Source organism: Hypomesus nipponensis, chromosome 28 (genome assembly GCF_054491055.1).
Source record: "Hypomesus nipponensis isolate SF chromosome 28, ASM5449105v1, whole genome shotgun sequence".
NCBI lineage: Eukaryota > Metazoa > Chordata > Actinopteri > Osmeriformes > Osmeridae > Hypomesus > Hypomesus nipponensis.
Window position 1 is genome coordinate 6,738,635 of NC_140388.1, and position 22,923 is coordinate 6,761,557.

General features: G+C 49.6%; 4 protein-coding genes and 1 pseudogene across 5 annotated transcripts; 2 read left to right on the forward strand and 3 right to left on the reverse strand.

Moving 5' to 3' along the window:
• Window positions 1-86: 86 nt before the first annotated feature.
• Window positions 87-7,677, forward strand: agpat9l (1-acylglycerol-3-phosphate O-acyltransferase 9, like). The gene is made up of 14 exons (XM_084694641.1): window positions 87-972; window positions 1,560-1,759; window positions 2,489-2,555; window positions 3,600-3,748; window positions 3,890-4,035; window positions 4,380-4,454; window positions 4,714-4,803; window positions 4,921-5,014; window positions 5,213-5,328; window positions 5,746-5,801; window positions 6,169-6,254; window positions 6,449-6,577; window positions 6,694-6,773; window positions 7,137-7,677. Exons 2-14 carry the CDS (start codon window positions 1,616-1,618, stop codon window positions 7,240-7,242), a joined length of 1,338 nt encoding a protein of 445 aa, XP_084550767.1. The 5' UTR covers window positions 87-972; window positions 1,560-1,615; the 3' UTR covers window positions 7,243-7,677.
• A 14-nt stretch (window positions 7,678-7,691) lies between these two features.
• On the reverse strand, window positions 7,692-9,013 carry LOC146219700 (uncharacterized). Its single transcript, XM_084694642.1, has 3 exons — window positions 8,680-9,013; window positions 8,126-8,180; window positions 7,692-8,010 (listed from the first exon to the last, which is right to left on the reverse strand). The coding sequence occupies exons 1-3, from the start codon at window positions 8,805-8,807 to the stop codon at window positions 7,855-7,857; spliced, it is 339 nt and encodes a 112-aa protein (XP_084550768.1). The 5' UTR covers window positions 8,808-9,013; the 3' UTR covers window positions 7,692-7,854.
• A 260-nt stretch (window positions 9,014-9,273) lies between these two features.
• On the reverse strand, window positions 9,274-11,538 carry myl7 (myosin, light chain 7, regulatory). The gene is made up of 7 exons (XM_084694400.1): window positions 11,515-11,538; window positions 11,139-11,240; window positions 10,879-10,954; window positions 10,591-10,695; window positions 10,310-10,388; window positions 10,147-10,195; window positions 9,274-9,525 (listed from the first exon to the last, which is right to left on the reverse strand). Exons 1-7 carry the CDS (start codon window positions 11,515-11,517, stop codon window positions 9,421-9,423), a joined length of 519 nt encoding a protein of 172 aa, XP_084550526.1. The 5' UTR covers window positions 11,518-11,538; the 3' UTR covers window positions 9,274-9,420.
• A 605-nt stretch (window positions 11,539-12,143) lies between these two features.
• On the reverse strand, window positions 12,144-17,317 carry gck (glucokinase (hexokinase 4)). Its single transcript, XM_084694476.1, has 10 exons — window positions 17,252-17,317; window positions 16,371-16,533; window positions 15,849-16,003; window positions 15,517-15,636; window positions 15,305-15,400; window positions 14,927-15,026; window positions 14,625-14,808; window positions 13,527-13,682; window positions 13,086-13,319; window positions 12,144-12,693 (listed from the first exon to the last, which is right to left on the reverse strand). Exons 1-10 carry the CDS (start codon window positions 17,300-17,302, stop codon window positions 12,546-12,548), a joined length of 1,407 nt encoding a protein of 468 aa, XP_084550602.1. The 5' UTR covers window positions 17,303-17,317; the 3' UTR covers window positions 12,144-12,545.
• Window positions 17,318-21,336: 4,019 nt separating this feature from the next.
• On the forward strand, window positions 21,337-22,811 carry LOC146219703 (E3 ubiquitin-protein ligase TRIM35-like; annotated as a pseudogene). The gene is made up of 5 exons (XR_014751089.1): window positions 21,337-21,582; window positions 21,736-21,832; window positions 21,924-22,150; window positions 22,237-22,263; window positions 22,351-22,811. The product of XR_014751089.1 is annotated as an E3 ubiquitin-protein ligase TRIM35-like (transcript).
• Window positions 22,812-22,923: the final 112 nt, after the last annotated feature.

Here is a 22,923-nt window from a genome sequence, read left to right on the forward strand (position 1 = left end):
TGACTTGACAAACCGATCATGTGATGGGGTGGGTATAGCTCAGATCTTTTAACTGGAGGTCGAAAGGTTGCAGGTTTGAATCCCCTATACGTCTCTTTGAATAAAAGGCTTTGCTAAATGAACATAATGCATGTCCTGGTAGAAGCTGAAGGAGGAGGGGAGGGGGTATGAGGGAAGTCTTACTCTCTCAGATAACAGTACTAGATAAGGAGTTGGGTCCCATCATCAACCCATGTAGGGAGAAACCTAACTTAACCATGTGTTCCAAATATGGAGCCTATCATCAAGCCATGTGGTTCATCCATGGAAACTGAGGACAAATGACTGGGCCCCACATTTCGGCCCAGCTACAACTCATTTGGGCCCCACATGGGTGCGTTGGCTGGGTGATAGTCTTCTGTTTGTTAACCGTGTTCCACGGCAGCCATTAAGAATTTGCTTGAAATACTAATAATGTATTTCAATAATCGACTAAGTGGTGTTAATAGGTTTGATAAACGTGCTAATAATACACAAAATACAAACGTTCTACCAGTCTCGCGTGCATAACAGCTGAGGCTGAGCAGTGTCAGTTAATGCCTTAGGGAAAAGAGCGACCATAAATGTAATAAATGCAATCGCTTGACAGGTTTACCTAACAAGCGACCATTTGTTAAACGAGCCAAAAAACGCGACCCATGATCTCTTCAAGTGACCCAAAAGTCGCATTTTATAATCAGACTGAATTGCCAACAGGTGCTGTTCACAATTTGCGTTTTAACGTAAGCCTATTAATTTCACCACGACGTGCAGTAACCGGTTTGACCACGGGGAGTCGCTGTTCGCTATGACACAATGAACTTTGATCCAGAGCCGGGCGTGAACCTACTTTAATAGTAAGAGCAGTAGACCCCGGCTCCTTCGACCCCAAACGAAGTTCCCTGCTGTCGGAGTTGCTGATCCTGCACAAGGACATGGACTGAATTTCAACCGGTAAGATATAGCGGGAGGCTGCCCAGCCAGGTATAATATGCGGAAAGGTGTGAGAACCAAAACTGTTCACAGGATCACCCTAATGGTAATACGTTACTCTAAAAAGTTGCTGTTGGTCTTTAAAGACAGCGGTCTAAATCTGATGACGCTCGTATAGATTTGTGTGAGCAGACCATTGTCAGCTAGTGGTCGTCGATATTGAACTAAGTAAAGTTGGGTTTATTTTTGTCGCCAGGCGTCATGTGCCACGCTCCAAAACAGAACAGCGGACTACACGCAATTACAGTCTTGACAGTGATTTGTTACTCGTGGTTGTTTATATCATAGCCTTACACGGGTCTCACTTTTCACTTTCATCAGAGTAGCCTATATGTTGTCTTTCTTCTATTGCTTTTTGACTCCGAAGATCTAATGATGAACATACCTGTTGTGTTCACATCAAGGTATGTAGTCGGAATATACACTCCAAAGGGTTTAATGTGGCTGGGTCTGAACCCAGATCTCCTCTCTTCTTCTCCTCCTCTGCTCTCCTCCTCTGCTCTCCTCCTCCGCCTTCCTCTGCTCTCCTCCGCTCCCCTCTCCTCCAGAGCACCAGAGAGAGGGATAGAGAGTTCCGGAAAGCAAGAGAGGGACTGCTGCAGCGATGGAGGACTTTTGGCTGGTGGCCTTCTGGGTGGTGAAGGTGTGGTTGTGCCTCATCCTGGCTCTCATCATGGTCCCGGCCATGTTCGGCTTCTCCCTGGGCATCTCTGAGACCTACATGGACATCCTCATCCAAACGCTGGAGGTACTCGCTCACTGCCTCAGGCTCGCCCCGGATCCAAAATGGATTCCCCCCCCAGTTCCTCCCTTGTCTCCTCAAATCCTTTGTTCAAGTTATTAAATGTTATTTTATGTTTTAAATATCTTTATATATATATTTGTTTTATGCTACTGCATTGATGTTGCGAAGCAGGTCACAATAATTATCCTTTCCTGATGACACTATACTATTCGGTGCATGTGACAAATAAAGCACTTTGTCTTTGAAATGCACTTTGGAGAGAAAGTGGAGGAGAGAGGAATAACAGATCAGTCCTGGTGGTCATAACAGATCAGTCCTGGTGGTCTTACCAGATGGGGGGGGTAGCAGGGTTTGGGTGTAGCAGGGCTGGGTGTGGTGAGGGTAGCAGGGTTTGGGTGTAGCAGGGCTGGGTGTGGTGAGGGTAGCAGGGTTTGGTTGTAGCAGGGCTGGGTGTGGTGAGGGTAGCAGGGTTTGGTTGTAGCAGGGCTGGGTGTGGTGAGGGTAGCAGGGTTTGGTTGTAGCAGGGCTGGGTGTGGTGAGGGTAGCAGGGTTTGGTTGTAGCAGGGCTGGGTGTGGTGAGGGTAGCAGGGTTTGGGTGTAGCAGGGCTGGGTGTGGTGAGGGTAGCAGGGTTTGGTTGTAGCAGGGCTGGGTGTGGTGAGGGCGATGGGGGTAGCAGGGTATGTTGTGGGGCAGCAGAGACAATGACGGTGCCCTTCTCTCTGGTCTTGCAGTGGGCCACTCTGAGACTGCAGAAGGAGAACAGGGAGCAACAGACGATCCAGGCATCACCATCCAGCAGTAAGTACCACCAGATCCCAGACACAGAGCGACGGAGGTGGGGAGACAAGGGGCGTAGTTTGCCCCCCCAAAAAATAACAACAACACTTCAACCTTCAATGTTCAAGCCAAATCTACGCCCTTGTGGGGAGAGGTTGGAGAAGGATGGATGGATGGATGGTGTGCAGTGTAAAGTCACTGGTTCAGTGAGACTGTGTGGAACTGTGTGGTGCAATTCTCACTGGGCCACTAGCTCAGAAGCAGATTTGACTCTGCACCGTGAGACAGACTTCCTGAGAAACGTTAATCACAACCCTTGCCGGCACGACCCGCTTGTCATATCCTGGATTGTGCAACGTTGGTATGCTGGATTGAGAATCCGAGTCAGGACAAGTTCCTGATGCACTGGAGAGGTGTCAAACCCCAAGAACTCGCCCACATACACACACTGTGTGTGTGTGTGTGTGTGTGTGTGTGTGTGTGTGTGTGTGTGTGTGTGTGTGTGTGTGTGTGTGTGTGTGTGTGTGTGTGTGTGTGTGTGTGTGTGTGTGTGTGTGTGTGTGTGTGTGTGTGTGTGTGTGTGTAGTCTTATCTCTGTGGAGGACTTGTCATCAACTGACAATATGATGCAATGTTTCAGAGCGCTTCGAGGACACATGGTGTGAAGCCTGAGGCTGAGCTTTGACTGATTGAGGCCAAGGAACTGTCTATGCGACTCCTAGACTTTGTCCTGCCTGTTATCAGTCACACACTCCAGAACATTTCACAGTGACCGTCTTGAGACCGACTTAACACACACACACATACACGAACACACACACACTCACTCACCCAACCTCCGTTATCAGTGACCAGTGCTCCTTGATCACTTTAAATACCCTCTTATCTCCAGGTGGCCCATATAATCAAACACAAGGTCGGCACCCGGAGACTAAAAGACCTTTCAGCCAGCTCCCTGCGTGTGTGTGTGTCCCCACTTTTGACAGTTTGGATCGATTCATGTTATGTTACATGAGAATGTGAGGAGGATGTTTACGTGTGTGTGTGTGTGTGTGTAACCCCCAGGTCTGATCCAGAGACATAATGGTTCCATGGAGAAGGAGCTGGGGGAACTAAGACTCAGTCGCCCCAAATCAACACTAGGGGGCGACTTCACCCTGAGCGACTGTTTCTACTTCGGGCGTCGAGGGATCGAAAGCATCGTTGAAGACGAGGTGCATTCTGGGGGGGTTATCGAAATAGAAAGGTCATCGCGCCCACCGGGGAAAATATCCAGGGTTGATTTTACTTTAGAGCTCACGTGCCTCGACTTGGGTGTGACGAGTTTGACCCTGGGGACCTCCCTGACCCCCCAGGTGACCCAGCGCTTCACCTCGGAGGAGCTGGTGTCGTGGAACTTGCTGACGCGGACCAACATTGACTTCCACTACATCAGCCTGAAACTGACTGTAGTCTGGGGCCTGGGGGTATTCATCCGATACTGCGTCCTCGCCCCTCTCAGGTAACACACACACACACACACACACACTTGCACACACACACACTCCCACACACCCACTTGCACTCATACTCACACATTGTCTTGCCAGGAACCCTTTTGCGAGTGAACGAAAGTTTTGAATTGAATATACGCACGCGCGTACACTCGCACGCATTCACTCACGCGCATGCACACATACTTACTCACACTCACACGCACCTGTTGCCCCGCTCTGGACCGTGGGGAACTTGGAAAGCGTTGTGACCTTTCACCCTGAGACCCCGCGCCCCGCCCCGGCCTCAGCCCCTCTGGTTAGCAGGGTCCAGTCTGTGTGGGAGGAGAGTGTGACTCAATGTGTCTTCCAGGATCACCCTGGCGACCATCGGTCTGACCTGGCTGGTGATTGGTACCTCCACTGTGGGTCTGATGCCCAACTGCAGGTACATACCTATCCACCTGTACGGTTACCATAACACTGAGCTGAACACGCAGCGTAGCCTACTGTAGGTATCCTGCTGTTCTCACTCCTGTGTGTGTGTGTGTGTGTGTGTGTGTGTGTGTGTGTGTGTGTGTGTGTGTGTGTGTGTGTGTGTGTGTGTGTGTGTGTGTGTGTGTGTGTGTGTGTGTGTGTGTGTGTGTGTGTGTGTGTGTGTGTGTGTGTGTGTGTGTGTGTGTGTGTGTGTGTGTGTGTGTGTTCAGACTAAAGTTCTTCCTGAGTGAGTGGGCTCATATAATGTGCTACAGGATCTGTGCCAGAGGTTTGTCAGCCACTATCCACTACCACAACAAGTGAGTCTCCCCCCCCACACACACACACACACACCCTCAGTCCAGCACACTGACCGTACAGTCACTACAACCTGTCACTGACCCCCTAACGCTCAGTGTGTGTGTGTGTGTTTCCAGAGAAAACCGCCCCAAAAAGGGAGGAATCTGTGTCGCCAATCACACGTCACCGATCGACATCGTCATCCTCTGTAACGACGGTTGCTATGCCATGGTGGGTGTCTTAAACACCAGGTCCCGGAACTTGCTCATTCATTAAACAGGACAGGGTTTTTTTTATTTATTTTAATTGCGAGTGGTCTCGACTCGCATGGACTGTTCTCAGTGCGTTTCCCCCGAATGCTCCCACATGTTCTGAAGGGTTCTGAAGGGTTCTGTTTGGTTGTGGCGTGTGGCGCGTGGGTCTCCGCAGGTGGGTCAGGTTCATGGAGGTCTCATCGGCGTGTTGCAGCGAGCCATGGTGCGCTCCTGCCCTCACATCTGGTTCGAGAGAGCCGAGATGAAAGATCGCCACCTAGTGTCCAAGAGGTGAGTCTGCAGCTGTGAGCGTCGCATGGCGTTTACGTTGCTATGGATTACCGTAGGGCTCCTACTAGTAATAAACTGTTTCATACAGTGCAGCACAGTGTGTATGTTGTTCTGTGCCGTTGTGTTCAACGTTTCCCCCGACGGTCGTTTGAGCAGCCTGTATGGAGTGAGTCGTGTTTCAGGACAAAGTTCTGGTGTCCACAGTCTAACCACTCTGCACAGGCAAGCCCAGACACACTCACATAGCCCTGCCCCATGCTAACCCTCACAGAAGCCACTCCCGTTTGTGGTATTCAGCTTCCTATGTTGTTTCAAACAGCCTCCTGTAGCATGGGCCCAAGGGTTGCCAGGTTTGGAAATTGGGCCAGCGGGTTGCCAGGTTTGTTTGCATGTGCTTTAACCCCATGGCTGTTTCAGGCTGAAGGATCACGTCAACGACAAGACCAAGCTGCCCATCCTGATCTTCCCAGAGGGTGAGTGCAGCGCTGAGACAGCCTCGCTGAGACAGCCTCGCTGAGACAGCCTCGCTGAGACAGCCTCGCTGAGACAGCCTCGCTGAGACAGCCTCGCTGAGACTGCCTCCCTGAGACTGCCTCCCTGAGACTGCCTCCCTGAGACTGCCTCGCTGAGACTGCCTCGCTGAGACTGCCTCGCTGAGACTGCCTCGCTGAGACTGCCTCGCTGAGACTGCCTCGCTGAGACTGCCTCGCTGAGACTGCCTCGCTGAGACTGCCTCGCTGAGACTGCCTCGCTGAGACTGCCTCGGTAACACAAACACTGCCCAGAACAAGTGTGTGCGCATGCCTCTACCAGCCGTGTTTCCTTGGTGTCCACATGCAGGAACCTGTGTCAACAACACGTCAGTCATGATGTTTAAAAAAGGGAGCTTTGAAATCGGTGGAACCATTTATCCTGTGGCTATCAAGGTATGTTATTCAATATTACACTGGTAGGATACAGTATGTTATTTGTGTGTATACAAAGTTTTATGACGGTGAAAGAAGGCTGTGATAGTGATATGATGGTGAATAATACTGCATGATGCCGTGTGCATTTGCGCATGTGATAGTTACATGGTACCGTGGTAGTGATATGATGCTGCATGTGTGTGGTCCTGCAGTACGACCCCCAGTTTGGGGACGCGTTCTGGAACAGCAGTAAGTACAACATGATCAGCTACCTGCTGCGGATGATGACCAGCTGGGCCATCGTCTGCAACGTTTGGTACCTGCCTGCCATGCACCAACAGGTGGGTTTGACACGTGCACACACACACACACACACACACACACACACACACACGCGTACACACACACGTACACGTCCCCTTGTGTGACACCCTCGCCTCATCCTGTGTGTGAGCAGGAGGGGGAAGATGCTGTGCAGTTTGCCAACAGAGTGAAGTCTGCCATCGCTCACAAGGGAGGCCTGGTGGACCTGTCCTGGTGAGAGGAGCCACGCACTCATCCACCACACTCATCCTCTTCCTTCATCACCACACTCATCCTCCACACTCATCCTCCACACTCATCCAACACACTCATCCTTCACACTCATCCTCTTCCTTCATCACCACTCTCATCCTCCACACTCATCCTTCACACTCATCCAACACACTCATCCAACACACTCATCCTCTTCCTTCATCACCACTCTCATCCTCCACACTCATCCTTCACACTCATCCAACACACTCATCCAACACAATCATCCTTCACACTCATCCACCACACTCATCCTCCACACTGATCCTCATCCCAGCATCGATCCCTTCTAAAGTGTGTGTGTGTGTGTGTGTGTCCATGCAGGGATGGAGGACTAAAGAGGGCCAAGGTGAAGGACACGTTTAAGGAGGAGCAGCAGAAGCAGTACTGTAACATGGTGCTGGGATCAGAGGACAGCAGCAGCGACTGACTCTCTCTCTCACGCACACACACACACACACACACACACACACTCTTATCACCTCTCCTTTCTGTGTGGAAGTGGCCGACCATTCTGTTGGATCCAAAACGACAGGAAATGACATCAGACATTCAAGGGAAATGACACCCCGCCGTGCGGACAAGTGCAGCTGATCTTGACGAGAGGCGGAGCCATCAGAAGAGGTCCTGTGTGGCTCATAAAGCACTGCATTAATTCAGCAAATGACTGGATGTCTCAGGTTGTTATCAGACGACGGATATCAAATCTGTAATTACATTTGTCTCAGTTTGATGAGAAAGATCCAATGTTGACCATGTTTTGTTGTTGTTGATCATGTGCTGCTACGGATCATGCCCAGTTTCTCCTGATCAGTCCTGGGCCGCTAATTGTCTTGAAATAAATATTGTTCGCCTACGACCTAAAGATGACCTCATCTCTTTGTTTTGTTGCAAACCGTTTATGTATTCACAGACACGTCATCAAGCGCAAAACAGAAAATGGCACAAACACATTCGTGGTACGTAAACTGGAGGAAAGTAATACACGAGGTTTCGAGCTCACGGACACCCCGAACGTGTCAGCAGGAAAGGCTTGTCTCTGTCATAGCAGGACGCATGTCTTAGATGTCCTGGAGCTGTGTCCGCTGGCTGGCTTGCCCGTGCCCTCACTGCGCGCGTGCTGCTGATCCCCCGCATTCGGTGGGTGATCTGAACCGGTGTGCACACCCTGTGACCCTGCCGGGAGCTGACTGGCGTCCTGGGATGGAATCCGACACAAAAGCTTTGTTAGCATAGAACGTTCCGGAAACACCTACGTGCGATCTCTGTGTCTTCGTTGAGGATGTAGATGGCCTAGCGGGAAAGCTCCTCACCCCTAAACCGTTCTTGTTGGCAGGGTTCCTCCCCAGTTGGTGCGTTTCCAGATACCTGGGAGGCCGTGAGAGCAGATTGTAGCAGAGCAGAGTCATGGGTTGAGGAGGAGGGATTTTACAGAGGTCAGTACAGGGCATCTCAACCCAGATAACGAGACGCTGTCCTGTTGCTATTGACTGAATGAGCAGTCAACACACAGAGTATACTATAACCAATCCTTGTGTAATAGCAATAATTTCTTATGAAAAATGTACTGTTACTCCTGCTACAGGCGAGGACTGTATAATATCAGGGAAGACAGAACTATAACAACTGTAATTCTTACAGTGTGATATAAGATGTTGTGGAAATGTATTGTGTGTTTATTCCAATCATTAATATGACTACAACTCTGTAGATACCCAAACTACAGTATCTTAGATGAACTATCTCAAGATCAAGTGCCCTGAACCAAAGACACGTGAAGCGCACAAAACACACCTCAATGAGAAGCCGGAGTCACACCAACACACCTTACTTGGGCCAAACATCCCAACACACTTCACTCCTGTACCTTTTCAAGTAGGAGTCGTGGGTCCTGTTGACAGGCTTGCCATCCCTCCTCAGCCCGTCTGGGGTCCAGGCAATGGAGGTGTCCACCCCCATATCAACCCTGCCCGCAGCCCCTGATGATATTGGCATCTTGGCTAGCTAGCTAGCTACATCCCCCAAACAGACTCAGGGACAAATAATGTCATGAAAACAATTGTACAAAATCCAGATAAAGAGGTAAGACGATCTGACACACTGTCTTCACCCTGGTGGTAGTATTTCTGCTATCTGTGTGTAGTCCAGGATAATGTTTCTGTCTTGCCTCAGCCTCAGCTCTCTGTAGATTCTCAAAGGGGTTTGTTGTTGTAACCGCGGCAACAGGGGCCCAAATGAAATGGAATTTTACAGCTGGGCTGTTTGACTGTGGCCTGCATGTGTTTGGGTGTAAGTAGCACTGAGCATCATATACTGTGTTCATGTGGTCTGTATGTGAGTTTGTTCACCAGACCCAAGCCCAAGTGAAGGTGCTTGTCTGAGCCAACACAGACAAGTAAGAGAGTAAATAGAAACACATGTTTTTCCAAAAGTTCTGCATATATTTAATCTGGTACCCAGATCTGTTCTGCTTCATATATTGGTTGATCTTTGTATGTGTGCACAGCAAACACACATAATCCAGATCACATCAATTGAGGTTTATTTGGGCAAAGTGATGAAAGCCGTCGGGGGTCGGGATTCCAAAGAGTAAATCATCGAAACACAGTTAGGATTCTTCCTTCTCATCTCCGTGTGTGATGATGTAGCACAGGGACTTGTAGTCTATGTTGCCAGCTACGTCAATAGGAGCTACTGAGAAGGCCTGATCAACCTGGAGACAGGGGAGGGGAGGGGAGGGGAGGGGAGGGGAGGGGAGGGGAGGGGAGGGGAGGGGAGGGGAGGGGAGGGGAGGGGAGGGGAGGGGAGGGGAGGGGAGGGGAGGGGAGGGGAGGGGAGGGGAGGGGAGGGGAGGGGAGGGGAGGGGAGGGGAGGGGAGGGGAGGGGGGGACAAGAGATAAATATAGACACACTGAAAAGGGACTGCTAACTGATGATGTCCGTTATCACGGCTGAATGCTGGGGGGTTCAAAACAAGACGATGGGTCATGCTTTGTGTCATATTTCTGTGGAGCCCACGTAAACAAATCATATTAAACTGGAGAGAAATTGGAGGATTGGGAGAATGGGGGAGCCGTGTGCAGAGCCCAGAAGGGCCAATCGTGCTCGGGGGCATCCATTCACCAAATGCTACAAAGATTAAATCCAAATACATTCGTAATAGCCTGTTGGAACGTCATGTACGACCTTATAATCTCCGGGATGGATGTAGGGGGATGGATGTAGGGGGAGGGATGGGAGGGGGGGGAGCAGGAGGGAGGAACACCCAAAGAGCTCTTGGTTCCAGTTGAAGTTCAACGTCCGGAAATGTATTTCAAAATAAGTCAATACCAACCTCTTCAGCGGTGAACTTATCAGCTTGATTCATCAGTAATCGTCTGAACCTTGCATACAAAGGGAGACAGAGAGTCACACATGTTAGCTTCATTATAAACTACAAACAGCTTGACAGTCTGGGAGGGTATGAGGGAATGTAGACCGTTGGGTGTCAAACTCACTCGTCCTTATTGACGAAGCCGGTTGCGTTCGGGTCGAACAGTTTGAAAGCAGCCAGGATAGTGTCCTCTGGATCAGTACCTGCATGGCGGAACCACACCTGGGTCAATTACAGAGTTCCATAACAGAAAAGTATCTGGAAGTTCATGAGGTGCATTTGATTTGAGTCTGGGGGTACCGCGGCGAGTCAAATCTAGAGCACTTATTTATGAGCAAATAATAATGAGCACTGGATGCCGTTAGCTGCAAATATAGACACAACCATCTAACCCAATGTTCTCACCATTAAGTTTTTCCCCAAACAGAGTGAGGAACACCGTGAAATTGATAGGACCTTTCCCCTCATTCAGCATCTCATCCAACTCCTCATCTTTCACGTTGAGCTTTCCTGGAGGACACACGCACATTCACGAACACCACACCACACACAACACACGCAAGACACACGTACAATGGCAATGAAATATTGCAAACAGAACAGGAAGCACACACATCAACAGACAGCTACAGGAGAGATATCTACTGAGGGCGACAGGAGAGACATTCCAGAGCGCTACACAGCACGTCTCACCCAACTGGCCGTAGGTCTCTCTCAGGTCCTGTTTCTTGATCACCCCGTCTCTGTCCTGGTCTATGCAACCAAACGCCTGGACGGACACATTGCAAACAAACAATGCTAATCCTCTCAACGGTCAACGGTCCACATTCATGTTTACACTTTCCCTCTCACTTCTAACATCTGTTTGGTCCTTCCCAACAATGGAAAATGATTCGGGTGATCGTTTGGAAGACAATTTTGAGCTTTGTCTGGCCGTAGTTGTCGTACAGTACCTCCTTGAACTCCTGGATCTGGGACTGCTCGAACATGGAGAAGACATTGGAACAGCTTTTCTGGGCTCCTCTCTGTCTCTTGTTTGCGGCTTTCTTACTGGCCTGGGGAAGGAGTGGACAGGCAGACAGAGGGCAGGTTACACACATGTGCGCATGGCCCTCACAGTCCGAAACCCCTCGAGCGGAAGGGTTAGGGTTGTCGATGGTCGCGGCAACCGGAAAGACAGCAACATCAGGGACCGTGCGGGAGAGTCCGGACAATGCGGGATGCGATCCAAAATCATCTCGTTTTCACCTTGACCTCTGCCACGTTCGAGTCCATGCTCCCACACAATTCAACACGGGAGGAAATATGGAACGCGGATGCGCTACTCACCATGTCTGGGGTCGGGGGATGTGTGTCGTGCCCTGGGTGGTGTGATGTTCCACAGAGGGTATAAGTACAGCCCTTCTTATCGGCTGCTTTCTTATAATAGACCTGGGTAGTCGACTACAGGCCCTTATGAGGACATCCATCACTTCATCCATCCTCCCATCCCTCCATCCCGCCCTGAGAGGGGCTGATAAGGAGAGAGGGCCCAGATTCCTCTGGGTGGAGGCAAACAGGCATGAACCCACACACACACGCGCGTGTAAACCCTTTACTCTACAGGTTGCGATGTGAATTGTAGTTTTCCCCACAAACGCACAACGACAGGAAGCGTTACGTTACAGGAAACTTTATTTACAACGATTAAGCATGATCACGTTTACATTTGACAACGTCTTTACATCTTATTGCGTCATCACACTCCATTATAACTGATGCACAGCAATTAAGAACTACGAGATAATACGTAAACATATCTTCAATATATACAATATCAAAGACATTCAAATTCAATTAAAAGAACAGGAAGTGACAAGACTATGGTCCACTAGTAAACTATAAGACAGATACATTTGAGTATCTCAAAGGTAACAATTTGGGAATTAAACAAACAGCAGACTACATGATATGTCTAGGATATATTTTATGGACATAGTTGTTACAGTACATTACAGTAATATGAATGAACGATCCTCCATTGCTAACTGGCTCATCCACTCTCCCACACGCTATAGCAACACTATGACAATTGAACACATTTTCCACCATTGTTTCATGGATGAACCACTAGTGCATTCTCATTTCAGAAACACTGTGGAGTTCCAACAGTGCCATCAGTCTCTTTCTAAACCATGGTAGATGCGGGTTTTTTATACATCCACATACCTCCAGAAGATCCCTCAGCAGAATAGCGTCTGGCTGACTCTGGGCCAGAGAGAGACTAGACCACCCTGCATGACCAGCCCCTAAAGCCCAAAAAGTTTACCTGCATCGCCCCCTACTGGGAGGAGGCAGCGGTTCCCTTGCCCTGGCCCTCATCACTGTGTCAGCATGCACGCTGCCATCTTACAGGCCACCGCAGAGATAAGGGCCGCCCCTCGTCCGCTGCCCTCCTCTGATTGGATGAAGGTGATGTCAGAGTGAGGCGTGAGCTCCCTGACAATCTTGTGGAACCTCGCCTGGAAACTGAGGAGGTTCAGAACAGAGAGTCGACGGGTCAATTGTCATCGACTGTCACGCTCACCTTTCTCTTCCCGTCCAACTTTCTCCCTCCCACTCTTTCTCTCAGTTTTCACCTCTCTACCTTTCCCCTCTCTCTCCAGCTCTTCCACCTCTCTCACTCTCCACCACCCCCCCCACATCTTCCCACACCCTCCCTTCTCTCTCCCTCCTTCTCTCCCTCCTTCTCTCCCTTCTCTCCCTCCCTCCCCCCCTCCCTCCCCCCATCCTCCACTCCCTCCTCACCTCCTCCCCCCCATCCCCTCCCTCCCTTCCCCCCATGCTCTTTCCTCCCTCCCCCCATCCTCCACTCCCTCCCTCCCTTCCTCCCCCCACATCCTCCCTTCCTCCCTCCTCACCACGGGTGGAGCTTGTAGACGGAGCCGTCCACTCCCACGGTGATCTTCATCTCCTCCTGGCTGCGGTGCTCCCGCATGCGGTTGATGACGGCGGCGAGCCCCGCCCCGCACATGTGGGCGGAGCGCGTCGACACGCTCTCGCAGGCCAGGCGCACGATGTCGCAGTCCAGCTCCGACGGCAGCACCCCCAGTGTGGACAGGATGTTGTAGATCTGTTTCCTGTCGCCCGAGTCACTGAGGGGGAACAGCGAGGGACATGATACGTGTCTATAGCTCCCTGTGTGATGCATGAAGGCTCCCTGTGTTTGCATGCCAGGAGGGGAAAGTGCAGGTGCTGTGGATGTCTGTGAGGAGTCATCGAGGGTAGGAAGGGGGGGTGGAAGGGGGTCAACTGCTCGTGTGGGGGGGGAAGTGGCTCGTGACCTCACGGCGAGTCCTCACCTCTCGACCTGGGAGACGTAGCGCGTCTCGAAGCTGAAGCGGGTCTTCAGTTGTTCGGACGCCTCGCCGTCAAACAGCAGCTCCTCGTTGACCAGCTTCAGCAGCACCAGACGCACCAGCTCCCCCATGTACTTCCCGCTGATCAGCTTCTCATAGCTGCGGGGGCCGGCAAGAAGGAGGGGCGCCGGGTGGGGGGCAGGGGGGAGGCAGAGGGGGGAGGGGGAGGAAAACCAGATATGGGTGGGGGAAAGGAGGGAGAGAGGAAAAAAGGAGGAGGAGAGGGAGGGGGGAGGAAACGTGCGTCACAAAACACGTGAACATCCCAGTCATCAGAGAGAGAGAGAGAGAGAGAGAGAGAGAGAGAGAGAGAGAGAGAGAGAGAGGGAGAGAGAGAGAGAGAGAGAGAGAGAGAGAGAGAGAGAGAGAGAGAGAGAGAGAGAGAGAGAGAGAGAGAAAAGAGAGAGAGAGAGAGAAAAGAGAAAAGAGAGAGAGAGAGGAAAGAGAGAGAGGTCCGGCCTAACCAGGTCAATGGTTGTCAGGGCGCAGAGTAAACAATCATTAGGCCCCTAGAAAGAGAGAGCTCATTAATCTGGCCCCCTGTGCCCGGAGACAGCCCACTGACGTCTGCACACTCCCGCCATTCACAAACAGAGGTGGGGAAAAACAACACGGTCGCCTAGCAACCCACAGGTACGCATCAGACCGAGGCGGCCTTCTCATGCTCAGCTGCATGGGACAAACAGAAAACCTTCACACACATGTCTGATCCTGGGGCTACAGAAAGGGAAGGAGGAAAGAGGGAAGGAAGGTGGCAAGAAGGGAAGGAAGGAAGGGATGCAAGGAGGGAGGGAAGGAAGATTGCAAGGAAGGAAGGAAGGACGGACGGATGGATGGAAGAAGGCAAGGAAGAAAGGTGGGAGTAAAGGAAGGAACCAAGGAACCAAGGAAGGGAGGGAGGGAGGGGAGGGGAGGGGAGGGGAGGGGAGGGGAGGGGAGGGGAGGGGAGGGGAGGGGAGGGGAGGGGAGGGGAGGGGAGGGGAGGGGAGGGGAGGGGAGGGGAGGGGAGGGGAGGGGAGGGGAGGGGAGGGGGGGACTCACAGCTGCTGTCCAGGGTTGAGGGAGGTCTCGTCCACCACCCTGTCGTACTCCAGCCTGAACTCCTCCAGCTCCCCGTTGGCCCCAAAGGCCCCCCACTCTGTGTTCACACACATGCGGCCCTCCTCCCCCTCCACCAGCTCCACCGTGCCCATCTCCTCCATGTAGCAGGCGTTACAGCCCGTCCCTGAGGCACACGGGCAGAGGGCTGAGGGCTGGGGGGGGGGGGGGGGGGGGGGGCTGAGGGGCTGAGGTGGTAATAGGGAGGAGGAGGGGGTGTTATGTCTGTATGTGCGCGTCCTTACCGACGATCATCCCCACTTCGCAGCTGCGGTCCTCGTAGTAGCAAGAGATCATGGTGGCGACCGTGTCATTCACCATGGCGACCACATCCATCTCAAAGTCCTGCAACAGACGAGAGGAACGCTCACCCTCGCATTCCTATGACCATTCACCCTCACATCCGTATGACCATTCACCCTCGCATCCGTATGACCATTCACCCTCGCATCCGTATGACCATTCACCCTCGCATCCGTATGACCATTCAACCTCGCATCCGTATGACCATTCACCCTCGCATCCGTATGACCATTCACCCTCGCATCCGTATGAGAAACAGGCACCCTCACATTCACAAGAAGGGACACATGTGGGTGGGGTGTATTAACTGGAGTTCCTACCCCTCTCCTTTTGATAGCGTCTCGAAGCAGCCCGACCACATTGTTGCCCTCTGCCCCCGAAGCCTTGAAACCCTTGGTCCAGTTCAGCAGGATTCCCTGAGAGGAGGAGAGGAAAGGAAGAGGACTCAGTCCACGTCCGGTTCAAACTCCTTCTCACGTCTTCAACTCAAACGGAAAATGTCATTGTGTGTCTGTGCAGGTGCGTGTCGCACCTTGTCGATGTCCTCGTGTCGGACCGGGAAGGAGAAGGTGAAGCCTAGAGGCAGCTTCTTGTGTTTGATGTGATGTTTGTCCAGGAAGTCTGAGATACACTCTGCAATGTAGTCAAACAGCTGTAGGGAGGAGACAGGTTGGAGGATGGGGGAAAGGAGGTTCGCAAACAACACAACGAGTGTGAGAGGAAATAAAAAAGGGGCACAGTTGATTCACAGTCGGTCGTCTTTTAACAAGCAGGCTTCCATGGACACTTTTGGTTCGACTTGAGCGCACTTTTAAGTCGACTTCTGAGTGCTCTCGAAGTACATACTTCCAAGTGCACACTCACCATTTCGGCAGTGCCCGTCATGGCATCTTCTGGGATCGAGTACATCTGGTGCTTGGTCTCCACCTTCCACCCCCGCTCCTCGTCCTCACCCACCTTGACCAGCATCACCCGGAAGTTGGTGCCTCCCAGATCCAGAGCCAGAAAATCCCCCACCTCTGAAGGAACACACACAAACATTGAAAACACAAGACTGAGGCCTGCCATCTTGGTATTTCCATCCTCAGAGAGCGTCCATTTATCTTCCATCCCCAGAGAGCGTGTATTTACCCCTGTAAGATCCCTTGTTGTAAAATTACTTCACCTTTAGCTCTTTAATTGCTAATGTCTTTTTTTTTTGAAAAACCAAATGTATCCAATAGCTTGGCAAGGCAAGACAATAGGACCCCAAATCTTATTTGCAAATGTGTTTTTTGGAGAGCTAAAGGTGATGTTGACATTTCAAATCGGGTCTCACAGGGTCATCTAGTGTGTAGTCGTCCGCCAATGTTCCCTACCCGCTCCCCTTAGGAACAGAGTGCCCACCTGATCCTTCGGGGGTGGAGCAGACGTAGGTGGGAAGCATTTTCACGCTGGCCTCCTCGTGCGTCTCGACACGCAGCCCCCGGTCCATCTCCCTCTGCATCCTCCCCATCACCTCCTTCAGATCCTCCTTCTCCAGGCGAAACTCGGACAGGATCTGCTCCACCTGCAGAACAGAGGGCGGAGCTCAGCGGGAGAGAGCATGTGACCACACGTTGTGGTTCTCCCTGTGCGTTGCTTTGGATACAAGCATCAGCCAAATGAAATGAATGACAAAAAGGAGAGGAGGACACAATACTTTTATGGTGTGGCGATTACGTTGCTAGCAGTCACTATAAAGCAGGATTGGGAGTGGCCAGGTTGAATGTCAGGTGATAAACAAAAGTGCTTGAATCCGTCTGAGAAGGGAGGAGGGAGGGCTTGGTAGACTAATCACCTCATAGAGAAAACATGTCATGGAAGTAAGACAAAAGATGTTTGTCCACAAATCAAAAACTGAAATTTCTTCTTCTTCTCTCTCTGTTCTGCCTCTGATGCGTCAAACTTTCATTCAGCCGCGTGCCAATGTGACAAAAATCAATTTTTTTTGTAAAAAAAAAAAATGTTTCTAAGTTATATTCTGACACTCCCATTTCACCACAGAGGTGGATGGCATTGCTCGTACATGTCTCAGCAGATGTCTGAACGTCAAATACAAAGCTTCCTCTCAGAGCAGCTGTTTGTCTAGCATCCAAATGTGTGGAGACCATTCACACAACTGCCTTGCAGGTTTGCAAGCAAAACAGTCCACACACGACTCAAAAAAACACTGTACATGCACCCCCTAACAAGGAATCAGAGTGCCTGGTGAGTGATGACCGAGTGGAGACCGAACACAGTCTTACCATGAAGAGCCTCTCTACCACGGACCTGCAGATGCAAGGCATGTTCAGCATTCGGTGAGACTTGAGAGCTGGGATCCTCACAGGCGTTCGTGATGTTCTGCTCTGTCTGTGCTTTGAGGTGTGCGGCAAGAAAGTCCGGCAGGTGTGTGTGTGTCTGTGTCTGTGTGTGTGACGGGCTAGCAAACTGGGAGTACGAGTGATCTGTAGAGGGACTCGACAGCTTTTATACGACCAGGCAGAGGGGGTCGCCTCTGGAGACTCTGTCCATCTCGGTGCACACCTCTTTGGCCTTCACCTCGCCTGGCCATGGAGTTCATATGCACACACTCACACGCAGATCTATATCTCTTTTAGAGTCCCAAGCCTTTTCACTTTTCACTGATAAAACCAGCTTTAACATGAGTGAAACAACGCCCTTCTTGTGAGGGAGCATGATTTGACAGCGTGCTGCTTTTTCTTCGAAACATATCCACATATCACATCTGATCTCGGGCTTTATGTTCACCTTCTGTCCACGTGAAACCTTCTATCTGGTCAGTCTTACACAGTTGACCTGGTAGATGTTTAACCTGGATTTTCGGTATCTCACGAGTAGAAATACTAATCCACACACAACAAGGTTTAACCCGTATATGAAGAGTTGAGGCCCCCAACAATGATTTACTGGTGTTTGATCTGTGGAAAGTATGTTAGCAGTGCTGTGAACTCATGCTCAACCCACGGACATCGATTATTTTGCAGCAAGGATGGTGTTTCATAAGCATCCTTGGAAAACCATCATAAAGTGACATCACCCCACTGGTCATGCCAGTCAGAGCAAGCAAGGGCACAAAGTCAATTTACACAGATCCATTTAGATATGAAACTCTAATTTTAGCTCCCTGTGTCGGGGGAATGACCCCTAAAACAAATACTGCTTTGAAGTTCTGTAGTACTTGTGTCCACTAAAAAGTTTTTAAATACACCTGGCCCCCTCTGTTACGAGGTCAATCTGGTGGATCCATGTGACCTTCTCCCAACTAGCACTAAAAGGTTTGACAAGGGAGTGTAGCAGTGACCCTGACCTGCAGATAAACAAACACAACTTCACCAGCATATCAGCAGATCCCATTCAAACACAGGCGAGAGGCGACGTTTTTGATATTTAGTCATTTTAGTCATTTAGTCATTTTTTGATATGCCATACTATAATAATAATGTAGGATAGTACTTTCAGCGTTGATGTCACGCATGCTTCAGTTCATTTTATAGGAACTTTTAAAGAGAGTCAATGTGTTTGTGACATGTCGGTTTGAACGCTTGTTTGTCCCCTCATCAGGGATTGTATGCATTGCCATAAATGATGTCAGACCAGATACCCTGCCTGCCTGCTAATCTGCCTGCCTGTCTTTCTTTGCATCTGTCTGACTGTCTGTCTTTCTGTCTGACTGCTTGTCTGTCTTTGTGTCTGTCTGACTGCCTGTCTGTCTGTCTTTGTGTCTGTCTGACTTCCTGTCTGTCTTTGTGTCTGTCTGACTGCCTGTCTGTCTTTGTGTCTGTCTGACTGCCTGTCTGTCTTTGTGTCTGTCTGACTGCCTGTCTACCAGCCAAGAAAGGAAGGGAGGAAAAGAGGCTTGTAGGTTCCACACACACACGTGTGCAAGTGTACACACACACGCACATGCGTGCACACACACACATACACTCACATGCATGTCCTGTGTCTAACTGCAATGTGGAACCTCCACTTGTTTGCATCTGGTGGCAGGTCCATTCATGACTGAGACTTGAGTGTATCTCCACCTGCATAGAAGGGTCTCATTGCTCGGCCTAAACCACTCAGTGCCCAACAATTTCGGCAACATAACAGGATATAAGATGACGATCTAAGATAAGTGGACCATGTGGATTCACTCTCATTCAGACAAACTACTGTCGTTTATATTAGAGAATGTATTCAAACTGTAAAGACGGACCTGCTCTGCCAGTCACTGGAGTAGATTAGAATCATCTATTTGGATTTTGAATCGTTGGATTGACACCATCTGCTGTTAATTACAACACATTGAGCTATAAATGATCAGAAGACCTTACCTTCTCCATCGTATGAGGGTCCATATGGTACATATCACCTGGACCATGGGTGCTGGGTACTTATAAGAATTTCCCAGGTGAACAGTTAGCAGTTATATGAATTGTATTGATATTGCTACATTCTGTGCAGATAGGAATTATTGTGCTTGAACACCGAATCTTTATTGAATCCTAGTTGCTATATTGATCAGGTCGATTTATTTGTCCATACAGGAACAGTCCAATACACTGATTCTCGCTTGCATGTCTGCCAAAATAAACTTTTTGTTCGTTGTTTTTAGCACAGTTTGTAAGGTCACAATCTAAAGACACAGAATCCAAGGGTAGCTGACTGCGTAATCCTTGATATAAAGATTTTTCTTAATAAAAAATGTTCATCAATGGTTCTGTACAAAAGCTAGAATACAGTTTTTAGAATATCTTGAAAATTATTATTTCCCTTTAGTGGTGATCCGGTCCAACAGTTCCTTGGTCAGAAAAATATTCATGATCTCCATCCAATTCCTTCACGTCTAGGACTAAACAAAGTAGCCTTTATCAATAAAAGAAACGTCCGCAGCGTATTTTATCATCGATGGCACACAACCCTTGCTTTTCAGAAAAGGCAAAAAGGTATTTCTCATCCTGCCACAAACAGCCAGTCAACATATGCTACTAAAGAGCCCTCTCAATCAGTTTTCATGCCCAAAACGTTTTCAATCCGTTGCCATGGAAATAAATGTATCAGCTCAGCTGAGGTATGAAAAACACTTAGCACCATGGTAAGTGGTGAGAAGCTAATTGTTAAATGGGCCAGAATTACTTAGGGAAACCTCGAATGAATGTATGCTGGTAACCTGCATAAAACAACAAAGGCCATAGCCTTAAATATGTTGAGGGGATAATCTCATCCAATGAAATAACTTAAACCCGTTTTTACAAGCATAAACTAGTTTTTAAGTACGCTCACAAATTAACACACGCACAGTGACCCAATGGGCCCATGTCGGGGACCAAGACAAGGTTATTACTTTTGTTCATTAATAGCAGTTTTCTCAAAAGTTTAGCGTGAAATTAAAATGACCATAAGGGGGGGGGGGGGCGTCCAACCTGCACCGTGAGTCTCACGGCGAATGCGTGAGACTTGAGAACCCTGTTTTATCAACAGCGCAGTCAGCTGACTGATTGCGTTGCTGTCCCCACTCAGAAGTGTAAACACACCAGGACATCATAAACATTTAATGGTCTATATCCAATGACCCAGCCAAAACAGGCAATGCTCTTCTATCTCTCACTCTCTCGTTCATACATGTATCGTGTGTGGTATCTACATGTGCACCGTGTGTGTACATGTTGGAGAAAGAGAGAATGAAAGAGAGAGAATTTGGTGTCCAATTCTTCTCTAGTGCCAACTGCAGCCTCTAGTGGTGAACACGCTTATACAGGCAGGAGTACTGAGTATCAGAACGTCAGAGCATCTCCACAGCCCAGAGAAATGTGCGAGGCGACGACAAGTATGATGTACATCCACCTACCGAAGAGAGATGGAATGTCATATTTCAGGACTGAGCCAATGCAGTTTATTTCCTGGTGTCTCAAAACCCAGTCCTCACTCACTCAGCTGTCAGCAAGCAGGAAACACAATTGAGTGACCTGTGTCCTTAATCATCTTCACCAAGCAGCTCTGAGTTGAAACTGTCTGCTCTGAGAGACAACACGTTGCTCACGCTGACGAGAGAGACAAACAGCTACAGGAGGGAACACTGTCATCAACTTTAACTCCCTGCTGCCTAAACCAGAGTACGTTTTTAAGAATAAAACTCGCAAGTGAAAGTCAACTCCAGACTGCGTTCCACAGGTGGGTGTAACTGGGTGAGAAAATGGCGCCCAGCTCGTCTCTCCAAGAGGACGATCTCTCCTGTCCTGTGTGCCGTGACATCTTCGCCGACCCTGTCCTCCTGAGATGTAGCCACAGTTTCTGCACGGCCTGTCTGCGGGAATACTGGAAACACAGAGAATCATGTCCAGTACGTAGGAGAAGATCTTCCATGGATCCTCCCTTTATCCTGGCTCTGAGGAACCTGTGTGAGTCCTTCTTACAGGAGAGACGTCAGAGAGCTAACCCAGCAGGGTCCGAGGTGCTCTGCAGTCTGCACAGGGAGGAACTCAAACTCTACTGTCTGGATGACAAACAGCCAGTGTGTTTGGTGTGTCAGACTTCTAAAAAACACACCGATCACAGATTCAGACCCATAGATGAAGCTGCACAGCATCACAAGGTATGATTACTCAATGGTTCAGATGTGTGATATACTTAGAATGAGATTCTCTGATGTTTCACTGGACTCTGTCAGAGAGACACATCTCAGAACCAGCTGGTCAAATGAGAGGATCAACAACTTTTCCTCAAAACACGTTTTGTTTCATTCCAGGAGGAACTCCGGCCTGCTATGGAGTCCTTAGAGGAGAAGCTGGAGGTTCTTTAATCAAGTTAAACATATCTGTAATCAAACAGCAGAACACATCTAGGTAAATATGTTGAGTAACAACATAATACAATGCTGTTTGGACATTAAGAACTGTGGTCCTCTAAACCCAGTATGAACCCCCATGTCTCCAGATCCAGACCCTGCACGCAGAGTGGCAGATTAAGGAGGAATTTAAGAAGCTTCACCAGTTTCTACAAGAGGAAGAGGAGGCCAGGATAGCTGCACTGAGGGAGGAGGAGAAGCAGAAGAGTCAGATGATGAAGGAGAAGATTGAGGGGCTGAGCAGAGAGATATCAACCCTTTCAGACACAATCAGAGCCATAGAGGAGGAGCTGGGAGCTGACGACATCTCATTCCTGCAGGACAGGACTGATCTGTCTACGTTCATATGGAATGGCTGTCAGGGTGTGTTTATGAGTGTCTAGCTTCATCTTCTGCATCTCCACAGAACTACAAGGACACAGTGAAAAGGTAAGTGACCTGCCTCCTGTCTCTCTCTCTTCTCTGTGGTTGTGAACCCAACCCCAAAGCAGCTCTGACTCCAGAATGTTCTTCCAGAGCCGAGTCCACTCGGCTGGATCCACAGCTGGTCTCAGGAGCGCTGATAGACGTGGCCAAACAACTGGGCAACCTGACCTTCAGAGTCTGGGAGACGATGCAGGACATCTGGTTGATCAAGGGTGAATACGGAGCAGGATACTCACTAAGGTCAGCCACTGTTGATCTGACAGTGAGCCTGAAACCCCAGAGGATCAGAGTGCAGCTGGACTGGGACAGAGGAAAGCTGTCCTTCTCTGACGCCGATAGAAACACACACCTACACACACACCTTCACCGAGAGAGTCTTTCCATACATTGGTCTGCACTCTCCCTCCTCTGAGGATCTTACCAGTGAAGGCCTCTGTAACTGTAGAACAGCACAGTCATTAGAGATGGCACCACTTCTATCTGTTGCAGTAGAACAGCATGTTGGGGGGTTACAACCTTCCTGTCATGAACACCACCATCCTCTAACATGAACATCCAGAACAAAGATCAACATGAGAGAGTAATATATAGGTAGCAAAATGTTCTTAATGTATTACAGTATCTGAAGTCAGAAGTAATTGAGTTATGTCGTAAAAATATAAT